Source organism: Onychomys torridus, chromosome 2 (genome assembly GCF_903995425.1).
Source record: "Onychomys torridus chromosome 2, mOncTor1.1, whole genome shotgun sequence".
NCBI lineage: Eukaryota > Metazoa > Chordata > Mammalia > Rodentia > Cricetidae > Onychomys > Onychomys torridus.
The window spans coordinates 158,634,707-158,648,875 of NC_050444.1; the positions used below are offsets into that span (position 1 = coordinate 158,634,707).

Below are 14,169 nucleotides of genomic sequence, written 5' to 3' on the forward strand. Positions count from 1 at the left end.
TTCCCAGCCTTCTCCTCTTGTTTGTCCCACCTACCCTATCCTTCCTGCCTGGCTACTGGCCAATCAGCACTTTATTTATACAGAGTGATATCCACAGCAGAGGTAAGTTTCAGTTTCCTGAGAACAAATGTGGTTTGTTTCAAACAAAAGGCCATTGGTCATCAGCAACCCTGACAGCAGAGATGAGACAGAGAGCATGTACAAGGTCTGAGTCAGTCCCCAATAGTATCTCAAGATGATGACCAAAAAGGGCAGTTCTTGTAGTCTCCCTGAAACATTCCCAAACTTGCTCAAGCATGTCCAAAGATTGAAAAACTAAAACTTCAGCCAATCAAAATTGTACTAATGTAACTGCCGCATGTTTAACCAATCATGTTCCAGATGGCCTAACTGTTCCTAGAATTCCCATAGCTATGCTTAAAAGGAGCCTGCATGGTCCTCTTAGGGCCACCATTCTATACAAATGGTGGACCCCAAGTGCTGGCTGTTTCTGCAGAATAAATGTTCTTTGTTCTTGCATACTATTTGAATCTGGGGTCTTTGAGAGGACTGAACAGATGCCATAACAGTCTGCTCAGCCTTCTCTGAGAGATCAGGCCTCAATTTCAGTTTCCTGAGACTGAGCAAACAGTTTCTAAAGAAGAGCCATGAACAAAGGTCAATCAATCTCCTATGGTGTTATTTTATTTGTGCTGAAATGTGATTTTATTTGTTTATTAATAAATAAAGTGCCTGGAAGTCAGAGCTAATAGCAAGCTATAGCAGAAATCTGGCAGTGGTGGCACATGCCCTTAATCCTGATCACATGACAGGCAGATCTCTCTGTGTTCAAGGACATAGCCAGCATGGAAACACATGCCTTTAATCTCAATACCAACCATAAAGACCTAGAGGTCTGTATAGACAAGCAGTGATGAGGAGGTCATGTGGTTGGGTTTACAACCAATGAGAAAGAAGAACGAAAGTCAATAAAAAGACAGACACACAGGAAGTAGGTCTCTTTCTCAAGGGAAGGACAGCAGCAGCAGTGAAGGATAAGAAAGGGTTTTTAGTATCACCTCTTAGCTACTGCTCTGACCTCTTGGGCTTTTAACTCTGCATTTGGCTCTGTGTTTCTTATTTAATAAGACCATTACATCTACAATCTCCAATACCCCTGACAGCAAAGATGAAGAGGCCTGGTGGCCTAAGCCATAAACAACTCAAGAGGATAACCAAACAAGGACAAAGGCTGGGATTTGTCTAGGCCTGCCCCAAAATGGAAAACTAGCCTTAATCAGCCCCTGACTAGGCCTAGCCAATGTACTAATGTGATTGCCATTTGCTTAAGCCAATCATATCTAAAATGACCTAACTGCTCTAGGACCCCTCCTTGGCTGTGCTTAAAAGGAGCCTGTGGGCTTCTCTCAGGGTCCTCACCATCTTGCCTTTGTGTGGGATGGCAGGCCCCAGCAGGCTGGAATAAAAATATTCTTGCTGATTGCATATGTGGATGATTGTCTTATTCTGGTCTTTTGTCTGGACACTCTGGAGGCCTACAGAGGCAGGGCACACATGCCATTAACTCCCTCCTGGTAGTAGGGGTTCCAAGGAGGCTCTGGATCACCTTCTGTTGGAGCCAGAAGGCCCCACTCTAGTGGAGACAGAAAGCTCTAGTCTCACTTTAGTTTGGGTGGATACGGACAGCTTGCTCCCATCTGACAGAGCCTGGTCACGGGATAGGCCATTGTCTGTGTCTTTTTGGTTTCTTTTTTTAACTCTAGAGCAATTTTTTGTTGTTTTTTGTTGTTGTTGTTTGTTTGTTTGTTTGTTGTGTGTGTGTGTGTATGTGTGTGTGTGTATGTGTGTGTGTGTGTGTCTGTGTGTGTATGTGTATGTGTGTGTGTGTATGTGTGTGTGTGTATGTGTGTGTGTATGTGTGTGTGTGTATGTGTATGTGTGTGTGTGTGTGTATGTGTGTGTGTATGTGTGTGTGTGTGTGTGTATGTGTGTGTGTGTATGTGTGTGTGTATGTGTGTGTGTATGTGTGTGTGTGTGTATGTGTGTGTGTCTGTGTGTGTATGTGTGTGTGTGTGTGTATGTGTGTGTGTATGTGTGTGTGTGTATGTGTGTGTGTATGTGTGTGTGTATGTGTGTGTGTGTGTGTGTGTGTGTGTGTGTGTATGTGTGTGTATGTGTGTATGTGTGTGTGTGTATGTGTGTGTGTGTGTGTGTGTATATGTGTGTGTGTGTGTGTGTGTTTTATTTGTCCTCTTATACTTTCTTAAGAGATGCTACCATGGGACAGGTGGCAAGCTCGACTGTAGTTGGAGTTTTCCTGCCTGGCCCAGTCAGGACAAATCTCTCTCACCCGCCAGTCCCACAGTCGCTCAGACCCAACCAAGAAAGCACACAGAAACTTATATTGCTTACAAACATTATGCCTGTGGCAGGCTGCTTGTTATCTACCTTTTCTATCTTAAATTAACCCATTTCTGTTAGTCGATACTTTGCCACATGGCTTGTGGCTTACTAGTGTCTTTACATGTTGCTTTTCATGGCAGCGGCTGGCGGTGTCTCCTCCCAGCCTTCTACTTCCCAGAATTCTCTTCTCTCTTGTCCCGCCTATACTTCCTGCCTGGCCACTGGCCAAACAGCATTTTATTTGTACAGAGTGATATCCACAGCACTCTACCCCACTGGGGGATAGTCCAGTCACACTTCAAGGACATCAAACAACAGGCAGAGAATCTGGAGCTACTTGTATGGCTGGGAAAACTGACCATCTTTTGCAGGAATTAATGGCTGACTTTCAATGTGGGATGCCCAGAGAGGGGGAACCTTCCACCTCCTCATGATCTATAAGGTCAAGAGCATCATATATGGAACTTCAGGGCACCCTGGCCAGGTCCCTTACATTACCACATGGCAGTTCATGGTGGAGACACCCCCACCCTGGCTGTGCCCCAGATAAGGACCTTTATCTGCCTCTGTATATCTCTGCTCTTCCTGTCCCAGTCCTGCCCATGGCAGAAGCAGACCCGGGCCCCAGGGAAGAGGAGGGAAACTTGGCAAGTCCCCTTTACATCTGGTCTTGGATCATGAGACAGGCAGATTCCACTACAATGGCCCTACCCCTGCAGGTAGCTGGGCCGCCTGATCAGGCAGGTCATCAGTTCATATCTTACGTACCCTTTCCTACTAGCAACTTGTATAATTAGAAGATGCAGAACCCCAAATTATCTGAAAAGCCATCTGCCTTATTAGACCTCCTAGATTCTGTAATGATTACTCATCAGCCCACTTGGGATACTGTCAGCAGCTTTTACTGGTACTTTTCAAGACTGAGGAGTAAAAGTGGATCCTGACCACTCGGAAATTGATCTGGGCTGAATGGCCAACCTATGGTTGTTCAAGCAGACATTGATGAGGCATTTCCCTTAACCCACCTGGAGTAGAATCACAACCCCACAGGTAGGGAAGGGCTGAAGGTCTACCACAGATTCTGATAGGATGTCTCTGTGAGGCCTTGAGACAGTCCACAAATTTATCTAAGATAGGACAGGTAGTTCAAGGTAAGGAAGAAACTCATACCAAGGTCCCTAACCTTAATTTACATGTCTTGCTGAAGGGAGCATCACATGCCTCCATGGCCCTAGCCCTTCACTATGCATTGTGTGCGATACACAATAATACAAGAGCCCCAGGTGTGCCTGAGGTGTCTTGTGACTAAGGTCATGAAATGGCCACAAGACTCCCTCAGCAAAACAATCATTATTTTCCACAAGGATTCTTCAAAGTTAAGGTACTTCTAGAAAAAAAAAAACATTTGTTCGTTCTAATCTCTATCCCATACAGTGATTTTGCTGAATTCCTACAGAGTACAGGTAACATGTTTTTCATCTCCCTTACATGATTGAAAAAAGCCATCCCAATATCCCATATACATTTACATCTAAGTAACTTATTGCAGACCAACAGAGCATGAGCAGACAGAAATTATCTTTTTCACAGACAACTCCCTTGCTGGAAGGACATATATCTGGCTACCAAAAAAGAATCAATCATTCTGCTGTCTATCTAGAAAATTAATCTTACAAGGAATCCTAAAGAAATCACAAACCTAAACTTTTGTACATAAAAAGACAGTCAGCTGTACTTTAGATATTTAGGGTGCATACCCTTTATCACTAGTTTCTCGTACTAGAAGATTAAAGGCAGGAATGGGTAAATCATCACCTTTTATCAGCAACCAACCTAAACAGTTGGGCTACTTTGTATTTTTAACCTCAGCTATGTGTCCTTATGGACATTAGATTGTTTTCTATGTGTTTTCATCTTAAATCTATTGTCAAAACACCTGATCTAGCCTGAAGTTATTACAAGGCCTTGTTTTAGCCAAATGATGCACAACTCATGACAGCATCTTTTCAGCATTAAAAGAATTAGAGTCAGTTTGGCTCTTGAGGAATTTCAACTGTTCTCCTTAATCATTAACCTGAGCTGTGATCTAAAGCAGCTCCTTAGGTGGAACTCACGGGCCTAGCTGTGAAACATATCTTTGTATATACTTTTATTCATCAAAGCTCTGTATAAGCTAACATTATTATCAATTAGATGATACAGCTTAGGGAAGAAGTCATCTTCATAACAATTTGCAGGCAAAACTGCCCAGTAAAATGGGATATTTCCCTGAGATAAACATATTACCTTACAGGCAATGGGGAATTCCCCCATACCCAATTCAACCATGCCAGATATCAGAGAGAGATAGCAACAGCAGCCAGGCAAAGGCAAAGCAGAAGCAAAAGACATTCTGGGGTCTATGGTCTCAGGGGCCTTGCCTAACCAAGAATTATCCACCAGGGATTCCTCCTGGGGGACAGACCCTGAACTTCAATTGCCACTTGCTGCCCCCCAACATGGCTACCAGCAATGCCCTAAGAAAAGCTATTGATAATGACCTTTTAGAACTGGGAAAATCCATTGCCCACTTAGAAGTTTCCCTTTCTTCCCTAGCTGAAGTTGCCTTACAAAGTCACCATGGCTTAGATTTATTGTTTCTCCAACAAGGTGGGTTCTGTGCAGCCCTGAAGGAATAGTGCTGTTTTTATGCTAACCACTCTGGAGTTATCAGAGAATCTCTGTCATTGATTAAGAAAAGAATACAGGCCAGACAACAGAGTCAAAACTGGTTCAAACTGCTGTTTAATTGGTCCCCCAGCTCACCATACTCCTCTCCACAATGGTTGGACCTGTGATTTTGCTCATCTTAATCTGTGGTCCCTGCATTCTTAATGCCCTTATAAGATCCATTAAGGAATAAGTTACCACCTTTCAGCTAATGATTCTAAAATCATAGTATCAGTCCCTTGACCCATCTCAAGGATTCAAGATGGAGCCAAACTCAAGGGGGGAATGGGAGGTCTGAACTTTTTTTACAATGGAATGTAAGTTTCAGTTTCCTGAGAACAAACATGGTTTATTTGAAACAAAGAGCCATTAGTCACCAGCAACCCTGACAGCAGAGATGAGACAGAGAGCATGTACAAGGTCTGAGTCAGTCCCCAACAGTATCTCAAGATGATGACCAAAAAAGGACAATTCCTATAGTCTCCCTGAAACATGCCCAGACTTGACCAAGCATGTCCAAAGATTGAAACTTAAAACTTCAGCCAATCAAAATTGTACTAATGTAACCACTTCTTGTTTAACCAATCATGTTTCAGATGACCTAACTGTTCCTGGAATTCCCATAGCTATGCTTAAAAGGAGCCTGCATGCTCCTCTTGTGGCCACCATTCTATACAAATGGTGGACCCCAAATGTTGGCTGTTTCTGCAGAATAAACACTCTTTGTTCTTACATACTATTCGAGTCTGGGGTCTTCCTTCGGCAACTCTCAGACCCTTACAGTATTTATGTAAGGAATGCATGGATTGCCCTGGGAAGGGGAAGTAGATGAGCTCTCCATGAGCAAACTGGGGGTAAAAGGGGGCAATAGAGGGTAGGGGATGGGGGATGAGAACATAAGGGAACAGGATGGTCAACCTGGAAGAGACGGAGTGGGAGAGCAAGGAAAGAGATACCATGATAAAGGAGACATCATGGGAACAGGGAGAAACAGAGTGCTAGGAAAGTTCCCAGGAATCCACAAGGATGGCCTCACCTTAGACAACTAGCAATAGTGGAGAGGGCACCTGAACTGGTCCACTCTGGTAATCAGATCAGTGAATACCCTTAAGTGTCATCATAGAGCTTCCATCCAGTAACTGATGGAAGCAGATGCAGAGATCCACAGCCAAGCACCAGGCCAAGCTCCAGGAGTCCAGTCGAAGAGAGAGAAGAGGGATTCTATGAGCAAGGGGCATCAAGATCATCATGGGGAAACATACAGAGACATGCAAACCAAACTGGTGGGAACTCATGAACTGTGGACCAGTAACTGTAGAGCCTCCATGGAACTGGACTAGGCCCTCTGCATAGGCGAGACAGTTGTGTAGCCTGACCTACTTAAGGAGTCCCCTGGCAGTGGGGTCAGGATCTGTCCCTGGTGCATGAGCCTATGGTGGGACACCTTACACAGCCTTGGTTTAGGGGGAGGTGCTTGGACCTGCCTCAGCTGAATGTACCAGGCTCTGCTGACTCCCCATGGAAGACCTTGCCTTGGAGGAGGTAGGAATGGAGTGGCAGGTAATAGGGGGAAAGCTAGGGGGTAGGAGGAGGGAAAAGAGGAACATCTGTGGTTGGTATGTAAAGTAAACAGAAATTTCTTAATAAGAAAAAAAAAAAAGAGTTGGCTTGGTCATGATGTCTCTTCCCAGCAGTAGAACAGTGATTGAAACACTTGTAACTCACACTGAAAGCCCACTAAAAGGACTTTATCATAGCAGAAACTTTGATACCATAACACCCTTTTGATCTTGTAGCACAGAAAGCAGAGGGGTCATGTGATGAGCCAGAGTTCTGTCCATGGAGTAACCATGATTGTGGGAGCCCACAGTGACTCCAGCTTGTGGCTTGATTCCATTTTTGACTTAAGGTCAGAGAGTTCAAGCTTGTCTTTGCTCCTCAAGGCTGAATAACAGGACGTTTGGCCAAAGATGTGGTTGTTAGATGTTTTGAGAATTAAGGAGGTGTTTACACTTGTTTGATCTTTAAACCATAGTAAGGAAATATTTTGCCTCCCCCCTTGCTTTAGTGTATAAAAAGGTTTTGAGAAATAAATTTGGGGCTGCTGCAGTATTCACTGAGAGCCCTCCCAATTCTATCGTCTGTCTCTGTCTTTTCTTAATCCTCACTCCCCTATTCAGGTGCTGTTCAACAGGTCGGCTTTTCCCGACACATAGTCCTCTCACTGGACAACTTTCAGAAAAAATAGCCATATGCAAGTCCCACATGGACTTATGTTTAATGCCACTATGAAATAACACACAAACTGTACACACACACACACACACACCAAATATGTAACTATATGGAAATCTAGAGAACACACACTCACGGATTTTTTATGTTTTTACTATGCATATGACCTTCTGCATACTACAGTGTGAGCATGAAGATCTGAGGACAACTTGTAGGAGTTGGATCTCTCCACCACATGGGTCCCAAATATTAAACTCTGGTCATCAGACCTGGTACAAACACTTTGACCCACTGATCCATCTCACCAGCTCTGTGCATGAATTCCTATTGAGGACTAACAAACTTTCCCTATGATCTGGCTCCACCCTGGACTCCAGCAATCCATAACTGGTTTTGAGAACTATGATAATCCTGTTGTTGGGAATGAGACTGAGAAGACATTACTAACACAAGCGACTTCTCAGTGCATCCTATCAGAGGAGCCAAGGTCAAGTAGCCCTGCCCTGTAGACAGTCACAGAGAAGGAATACAACATCTATCACAATATGTGAAATTATGAATACAAATTACCTAACTTGTTTCTCAAACTTACTTTTCTTTCTTTCTTTCTCTTTTTTTTTTTTTTTTTTTTTTTTTTTTTTTTTTTTTTGGTAACTTCTATATAAGATTTGACCCTATTTTTTAAAAAAAAAAGTTCATATCAATATTGCTTCACAAAGGCAGACAGGATTTATATGACTCGTGAAAAGTTTTGTGGAAAACCCAATGTCTTCAAGTTACTATTACTGTGATGAAACATTATGACCAAAAGCAACTTGGGAGGAAAGATTTATTTCACTCACAGTTCCATATAACAGTTCATCAAAAGCAGTGAGGGCAGGATCTCAAGCAGGGTGGAAACCTGGAGGTTCTGCTATGAAGAAGTTGATGCAGAGGCCATGAGGGGAGCTGCTTACTGGCTTGCTCCCCGTGGCTTGCTCAACCTGCTTTCTTATAGAACCCAGGACCACTAGCCCAGGAATGGCACTGCCCACAATAGGCTGGGTCCTCTCCTACCAATAACTAATTAAGAAAACACCCTAAAGGCTTGCTACCTACAGCCTGATGCTATGGAGGCACATTGTCAGTTTGAAACTCCCTCTCTCTGATCTAGCTTGTGTCAAGTTGACATAAAACTGGCCAGCACATCAACTACACAGAAATTGTCATCAGCAGAACTAGATTGGAAATATATAATCCCCCAGTCATACTCAGCAGCCTAATATATACATACACTCTGAGGTAGAAACACTGTAGCCTAAAACACCAGGTCAAGTTTCACATAGGTGGTGCCCTAGACAGTCTAGGGCATGAAGATGTGTAGTTAACCAAATTGCCACAGAAATAGAGATGAGAAGTTGAAGTAATACATAAGATGACACCAAATCCATAAAATTAAGAGAAATATTGGTATGCTTTAAGATAAAAACAAGGGTCTACTGTGGCAGCAGATATATGATGCAAAAAATAACTTTCATAAAACAGCCTAAGTAGACCCCAAAATTTTTATTATTTTTACTTATTTTTTATTTCACCATGTAAAGTAGTAGGATTCCTGCTGGCACTTCATATAGTCTTGGCTTTTAGATAAACCTCTTCCTCTGCTCTCTCCATCTCCCACCTCCAGTTAAACCCTCACAGCCATAGGGGTCCCCTTCATTTTCATATCACACTTGCCTTCCAAATCCCTCTCCTTGAAGCCTCTTTTTACCCTCACAGGTCCCTTTCTAGTTCCCTGGCATCCATCCACACTCCCTCCCTCATAAACACATATATAAAAATTAAAGGCTAGATCCACACATGCAACAGAACATGCAGTGTTTGTCTTTCTGTGCCTAGGTGATCTCACTTAATACAATATTTTCCAGTTCTGTGCATTTTTCCTGAAACTGTCAAATTAGTATTTTGATGGTATTTTACTTACCATTAGATGGGCTGTGGCCTCTATACAGTGCTCAGTGTAAAACCCTGTTCGACATAACCTAACCTCACAGAACACAGAGGTAGCACCATGTCCAGCTTCAGCTACAGCATTCTGGGCTTTTAATTTTGGCCTTGCATCTCCAGAACCCTATCACACACACTAGAGATGCTGAAATCACACACACACACACACACACACACACACACACACACACACACACATAAGAACAGTGGATCTGAAATCCCTGTGGACCAAAGGGTTCATGTTACCTTCTTCAAAACTTTATGAGCTCATAACTTCATATAAGGCTAATGACTTCATATGATTATATGAAGCACTGTGATAGTTTCCTTTGGGGGTGTAATCTTTAAGCCAACACCAACCTGATCCACATAAATTTAGAAAGGATAATTTTGTCACAGTGAAGTTAACGCCTGTTGGTGCAAAGTTTAAAGCATGTTATATATTTCCATGTAATTTTCCTGGGCCACCACCAAATAAAAAGTACCACTAAAAAAAAACCCTACAGTTTTTGCAACATGTGTATAGTAGAAAATTTAGCAATTTTAGACATACAGGAAGAGGAAATCCAGGAAAATATGGAAAACTTGTTCAATTTCAGATATAACCTAAGTGCTCCAGCAAGCAGCAGAACAGGCAGTAGCCTCATTATCCACACTGACCCAACAAATCTCTGTGCTGTTATGGAAACAAAAACACCAAGAACAACATAAATATAATTTAAGCCACATGGCGAATGTCATGGAAATGAATTTGCAAACACTGGGGCATTACATAACCCAGAACAGATGTCTAGCCCAGCGTGAAGGAACACAGCAGCTACCTAGAAGGGGCATGGCGAGATATTATAAACAGTACACAAGACAGGCCTTCCTCACAACTTGATCAACTGGCAATAACAGCATAAACAGGGCCATCCAGGCCTTTGAGGTATTCAGCATGAAGAGACTGCTCATTGCTTAAATTTTATCCTTCAAGAGGAACTGGTGATAGTTTATTCTGACATGTCAATCACATAAGCACGCAATGATCATAACGCCCAAATGTGAGTTAGAGGAGAGCCTTTATTCTTTTGTTTGTTAGTTTGTTTTTGTTTGTTTGTTGTTGTTGTTGTTGTTTTGAGACAGGGTTTCTCTGTGTAGCTTTTCGCCTTTCCTAGAACTAGCTCTGTAGACCAGGCTGGCCTTGAACTCACAGAGATCTGCCTGGCTCTGTCTCCCGAGTGCTGGAATTAAAAGTGTGCACCACCACTGCCCAGCAAATTTACCATATTCTTAAAGACATTACTATTGGTGAAATTATTAAGGCCACTCCACATAGTTAAAAGGAAGGTTTATTTTGTGGGGTAACTTACAAGTGAAAGGATAGGGAATAGGGTCTGGGAAAGGTGTGGCACAGTCCGGCGGTGTTCTCTGGAGAACTCTGCTTGGTCTACCTCCAGCATCCAGGATCCAGGAACCAAGAGAGCCGGCCCATCCGGATCTCGGGTCTTGAGGGTCCTCTCTCGGCCCTGCCTTGTTGGCATGACAGTTACCAAAGCCTCAATGAGGGTTGGAACTTCCAGATCAAAGCTGGAATGGCTACCCACTACACATTACTCCAACCATAGACTGTCACCCCTGGAATATAACAACTACACTCACTGTTGCTAAAATTCTTTCCCTGGAGTAGTACATCTACCCCCTCCTCATAAGGTCCTAATGACAAAGTAAAGTGTGATCCCACCACATCCTACCCTGGGATGTTTTACTGGGCTTCCTTATTGAGCATGCGTGAGGGGTTACGACAGAAGCCTGGGTAACCCCAAAGCAGTTACACTGGATAGTCTTCACCTAGAATGAAGACAGGTTTCCCATAGCTGCATAGATGGGACCCACTCTTTCTAGTCTCTCCACCTATGTATTTTTGCCCCCCCCCCCATAGATCTGACAGCTCATGCAATTACAGAAAATTTTCAGACAGATCGCTGGGAGAATTAGCTGGAACCTGAGGTGATGGTCCCCTGACCCTTCCCATCCTACTCTTCCATGAGAGAACATCAAGAGTCAACAAGCAACCGGTAAATTCATTTCCGGCAGTTTGAATTGCGGTACGATGGAGGAGTGGGCGCCGGGATCTCGCTGTGCGTCCGCCTGGCCTCGTCTCTTCCTCTCTTGTCCGATCTGCAGCACGGTCCGAGATGGCTGGCGGTAAGGCTGGAAAGGACTCCGGAAAGGCCAAGACAAAGGCGGTTTCCCGATCGCAGCGAGCCGGCTTGCAGTTCCCTGTGGGCCGTATTCATGGACACCTGAAATCTAGGACAACCAGCCACCGACGTGTGGGCGCGACCGCCGCTGTGTACAGCACAACCATCCTGGAGTACCTCACCGCAGAGGTACTAGAGTTGGCAGGAAATGCGTCAAAAGACTTGAAGGTAAAGTGTATTACCCCTTGTCACTTGCAACTTGCTATCCGTGGAGATGAAGAATTGGACTCTCTGATCAAGGCTACAACTGCTGGTGGTGGTGTCATCCCACACATCCATAAGTCTCTGATTGGGAAGAAAGGACAACAGAAGACTGTCTAAGGATGCCTGGATTCCTTATTGTCTCAGGACTCTAAATATTCTTAACAGCTGTCCAGTGTCGGTGATTCCAGTGGACTGTATCTCTGTGAAAAACACAATTTTGCCTTTTTGTAATTCTATTTGAGCAAGTTGGAGGTTTAACTAGCCTTCCAACCAACCAAATTTCTGCATTCGGGTCTTAACCATATTTAAGTGTTACTGTGGCTTCAAAGAAGCTATTGATTCTGAAGTAGTGGATTTTGAATGAGTTGACTGTTTTTAAAAAACTGTTTGGATTTTAATTGTGATGCAGAAGTTATGGTAACAAACATTGGTTTTTGTACAGGCATTATTTCCACTCTGGTGGATAAGCTCAATAAAGGTCATATCTCAAAACTAAAAAAAAAAAAAAAAAAAGAATTCATTTCCAGTCACCAAGCGTACAGATGCTACACAGAGTGTACACTCGCCTGCATTGGTGAATGGCATTGAAGGAATACACACAAAATAAAAAGTCTCGCAGCTAATGGAGAAAGTCCTCAAAGCACACACATCATGTGCAGATTCATAGTCTAACTGGAACCCTCCGACCTGGATTAAAACTGACTAGGGTAACTTGATGCACACGATTCGGTCACATCCATTGTTCTTATTGCTGGAAATTGGGTTTGAGTTCTACCTGTGTATTGCATGTAAGCAAGAAAAGAACAGTGTGTAATTCCTTTTCTTGCAAGGCCAGTGGATGCTTGCTCTCAGAATCAGAGGGTAGAATGTTGAGCTCAGGCTTACCCTGCCTCCTCTACCCTACATCATGTAAAACAGCAATTCTTTCAAGACGCAGCTCACCCAGAGAAACTACATTTTGACAAGCAGCTTTCGACTCAGTTTTGAGTGCAAACATAGAAATGGGATGAGTTTGCACCTTGGTGGGCATATGAACAACAATGCCTGTCTGGCACTACCTAGGAGGCACAGGCTGAGAAGTAACTTATTCCTAAAGGTGGCCATGGTGCCACTCTGTCAAAGTAAACAAGGGCTATAGGACAAAATGGACCTACTAATGTATCAAGAAAACCAGGGCCAAGAATGCAAGGATCATACCAGAAAAAAGGGTACTGACACCACTCTGGCCTGGGCTTCCTAAAGAGGGGGGCACCTAACACTGTGATAGTGATGGCAACAGTCCCACTGACCTGTCACCTGACCACCTAGTACATGCACCAACAGACAGTCAGGCAGAGAACTTCTGAGTACATAGGTGCTTTGCTTCATCTCAGTCTCTACTGTTGGCATGGCCTACTTGAATCATCATCCAACTGAACCTACTGTCCTTCCATCTGCCCATTGGCCGGCCCTTCACCCCTACAACCTCCACAGTCCTCCCACTTCACTTCTGCAACTCAACTCTACCCTGAGACTCAGCTCAAACTCATGACCCAAAAGCGTGACTCTTAGACAGCATTCCAGCATGTTTGTTATCTTATTCCAACAAAGACTCTTTCTTTGTCCCTATCAGTTCCTGACTCTGCTTCAGTCAGTTTTGAAATTTCCTGACCTCTGCCATGGCCTCTTTATGTAGATATATTCACTGTGCAATGTGTGAGCTGAGAGCTAATAGTAACAATTAAGAGTGGACTGAAGGAACCCGGGTCTGAGCTGGCTTCCAAGGAAATCAGAACTACTTCACAGATGAACCCATTGTGCCTTGTAAATGTAAACGGTGATGTGGAAAGACACAAGTGCATTTGTTTATGTTTTTGATATAGCTTTCTCAGGACTAGTAGACCAAACCCAGAACTTTGCCAGGGTGTAACACAAATGGCCTCTAGACCAGTTCTCAATAGAGCCCTGTTCACCTCTGGAAGTGCAAGAGCCAGGCTTTCACTGTCTACATTTTCCTCAGCGTTCTCATTCCCAGGCTCCTACTAGAATGGTCTGTTAAGCTCTGCCTCAGGAATCTGGGGCTCTTCTCAGCAACAGCAGCTCCAAACTCTTGCACATGCCTCCTGCAAAGCAGCAGCTCCAAACTCTTGCACATGCCTCCTGCAAAGCAGCAGCTCCAAACTCTTGCACGCACCTCCTGCAAAGCAGCAGCTCCAAACTCTTGCACGCGCCTCCTGCAAAGCAGCAGCAGCAGTTCCAAAGGCCTGCGAACCACGTGACCGAGTTCATCAGCTCCGCTTCTTGGTGCCGACTCTGCATTAGCTGCTTTTCTCACTATTATGATGGGAAAAAAAAAAGGAACAAAAACAGCTTAAAAGGGAAAAGCAGTATTTTAAGTATTTAAGGGATT

The 14,169-nt window shown here is 43.8% G+C and overlaps 1 protein-coding gene across 1 annotated transcript; it reads left to right on the forward strand.

The window, feature by feature from the left end:
- The first annotated feature begins 11,420 nt into the window (after positions 1-11,420).
- Positions 11,421-12,127, forward strand: LOC118578412 (histone H2A.Z-like). Its single transcript, XM_036179335.1, has one exon. The coding sequence runs from the start codon at positions 11,511-11,513 to the stop codon at positions 11,895-11,897; it is 387 nt and encodes a 128-aa protein (XP_036035228.1). The 5' UTR covers positions 11,421-11,510; the 3' UTR covers positions 11,898-12,127.
- Positions 12,128-14,169: the final 2,042 nt, after the last annotated feature.

Excerpts from the sequence above, each read along its gene's own strand:
- LOC118578412 (XM_036179335.1), top strand. The coding sequence starts at position 11,511 with ATGGCTGGCGGTAAGGCTGGAAAGGACTCCGGAAAGGCCAAGACAAAG.